General features: G+C 66.7%; 1 protein-coding gene across 1 annotated transcript; it reads left to right on the plus strand.

The window, feature by feature from the left end:
- Positions 1-534: 534 nt before the first annotated feature.
- LOC128882348 (uncharacterized) lies at positions 535-1,322 on the plus strand (the record flags this gene model as incomplete). Its single annotated transcript, XM_054133934.1, has 2 exons — positions 535-918; positions 986-1,322. Coding segments are annotated over 2 exons (721 nt in total), but the record flags the coding sequence as incomplete, so codon positions are not given.
- Between the last annotated feature and the right edge of the window lie 1,378 nt (positions 1,323-2,700).

The raw sequence follows: 2,700 nt of genomic DNA on the forward strand, positions 1-2,700 counted from the left end.
CATGAGGGCCCTCCTGGCGGCTGGCCGCCTGCTCGTCGGCTGGTCGTCCGCCCGAGGTGAGGCCTTGCCCGCGCGAGCCCTCCGATGCTTCAGGTTCCTGGAGCTCGGGCACGTGCGGCAGAAATGCCCCCTCGAGACGGACCGCGGGGACCTGTGCTACAGGTGCGCCGGTGCGGGCCACCGGGCACGTGAGTGCACAGCGCCCATGCGATGCCCGGTCTGTGCTGACCTGGGCAGGCCAGCCGACCACCGGCTCGGGGCCAAAAAATGTGCCCCTCCACCGCCAAAGCAGGGGAGGAGGGCTCGCGTGACGACCCCGAGTTCGGGCGAATCTACGCCGGTCAATCGACCGGCGGCAGATGCGCCGGCGCTGACGCCGGCGGCAGATGCGCCGGCGCTGACGCCGGCTGAGGCGCTGCGGGCGAGTTTGCCCGCTGCGATGGAGGGACGATCCGGCCTGGGGAGGCCATAGACATGGCCTAAAGTTCTTGCCCCCGTCTGGATCCTCCAAACCAACCTCAACCACTCGACCAGGGCGCAGGACTTATTTATCCACTGCCTGGCCGAGTTAGGTGTGGGGTTGGCGGTCGCCGCGGAGCCATACCGCGTCGCCGACCGCCCGAACTGGGTGGCCGACGCGTTGGGCTCCGTGGTGATAGTGGGCAGCGACATCGCGGCTCTCCGCGTGTTCGCCCGCGGCGACGGGTTCGTCGGGGCGGAGTGCGGCGGCCTGACCCTGATCGGGGTCTACGCCCCTCCGAGTGCCCCCCTCGCGGCGTTCGAATGGCTGCTGGACGGGATCTGGGACGCATTGTCCCGCTCTCCAGTAGCCGGAACGCTCGTGCTGGGCGACTTCAACGCCATGTCCACGGCGTGGGGTGGCCCGGCAACGGACGTGAGGGGTCGGGCGGTGCTGGAGTGGGCGGCGAGCGCAGACCTCCGGCTGCTTAACCGGGAGTCCGTGAGCACGTGCGTGCGGTGGCAGGGCGAGGTTGATCGTCGACTTGTCGTGGGCGACGCCTGCCGCCTCGCGTCTCGTGTCGGGATGGAGGGTAGCGGAGGAGGTGGAGTCCCTTAGTGACCACCGCTACATCCTTACGGATGTCTCCCCTGCCCCTGAGTACCATCCCGCTCGCGGACCCGCGCCGGCCCGACCGCCGCGCAGATGGGCGCTGAAGCGCTGGGAGAAGGACGCCCTGATGGCGGCCGCCCTCGCCGCGTCCTGGCCGGATGCCCCGGCTGGACCGGTCGCGGACGTCGATCGGGAAGCTGATTGGTTTCGGGAGTCATTGACGGCGGCGTGCGACGCCGCCATGCCCTGAGCCAAGAAGCTACCGAGGCGGGCCGCATACTGGTGGAGCGACGAGATTGCCGCGTTGCGTGCTACATGCAGCGCGGCGTGACGTCGCTTCACGAGGGCCCGCCGGAGACGGAACCGCGACCCGGCGAGGGAGGCGGCGCTGTATGAGGTCTACCGAGAGGCCACGGTGGACCTCCAGCGCGCCATCAGGAGGGCCAAGGCGAGCGCCTGGGGAGAGCTCCTCGGGACTCTGGACAAGGATCCATGGGGGCGGCCCTACCGCATTGTGCTGGGCCGCATGCGCCCGGCCGCCCCCCCTGTCACGGAGTCCCTCGACCCCCCCGTTCTGGAGCGTGTCGTGGATACCCTCTTTCCGGTAGATCCGGAGGAGGGTCCGCGGCCGCTCCTGCCGGCGGAGGCCAGTAACTGGTCCGCCGGCCTGGGGGTCACCGAGGGGGTGCTCGGGATGGCCGTCGGGTGAATGCTGGCCAGGAATACGGCACCAGGGCCCGACGGCATCCCTAGGCGGGCGCTCGCTTTGGCGCTGCGCGTCCTGGGTCCCCGGCTCAGGCGGCTGTGTATCGGCTGTGTATCGACGTGTATCGACGTGTATCGGCGTGTGCAAGATCTCCGCCGGAACGGGGGCGATCCGCAGGACGAGGCGGTCGAAGCCTACCGGCGCCAAAGGTGGCAACTGGCCCGCGAAAAGTGGCGGCGCCAGCTCCTGGAGAGCGGCGCCGCCCGAAAGAGGACGGTAGCGGCGGTCCTGCCGAACTTCGATGCTTGGCTGGACCGCCGACACGGGCGACTCACCTACCAGCTCACGCAGGTGCTCACCGACATGGTTGTTTCGGTGAGTACTTGCACAAGGTGGAGGCGGAGGGGTCGCCCGCGTGCCACCAGTGCGGCGCGGAGCTGGACTCCGCGCAGCACTTGCTGGAGGAGTGCCCGGCCTTCTCGCGAGAGAGGAGGTATCTCCCCACCGGAGATGGCACTTCTCCCTTCGTTGGGGTGGTGAGGCGCGGGGGGCACCGATAGCGTTCGCAAGAGATCCCGGTGCCCTTCCCCAATACGCCGTGGCCGGCCACCGTGAGGTTTTAGTGGGTACTCCCCTTGATATCAAATCAAGGGACGAGTCCCACACTACCCCCTCCATATGAGGGGGCGTGCGTACACGCATTTCCTCACGTAAAAAAAAAAAAAAGGAATGAATTGTACGATGTTGCCGTGTATAAAGTTGAACTAGGAATGAATGATTCCTTTCCGCGGCAGTCATATTTATACCCAGATAGGGGTCAATAACCGGGAAATTTACCGTCCGGTGCATGCGCACCGAAATGGAAAGTTCATTTCAGTACAAGTGCACCGAAAATGCTCGTCTGAGTGCAAAGTGCATTGAA

Source organism: Hylaeus volcanicus, unplaced genomic scaffold (genome assembly GCF_026283585.1).
Source record: "Hylaeus volcanicus isolate JK05 unplaced genomic scaffold, UHH_iyHylVolc1.0_haploid 11070, whole genome shotgun sequence".
In the NCBI taxonomy this organism is placed as follows: Eukaryota; Metazoa; Arthropoda; class Insecta; order Hymenoptera; family Colletidae; genus Hylaeus; species Hylaeus volcanicus.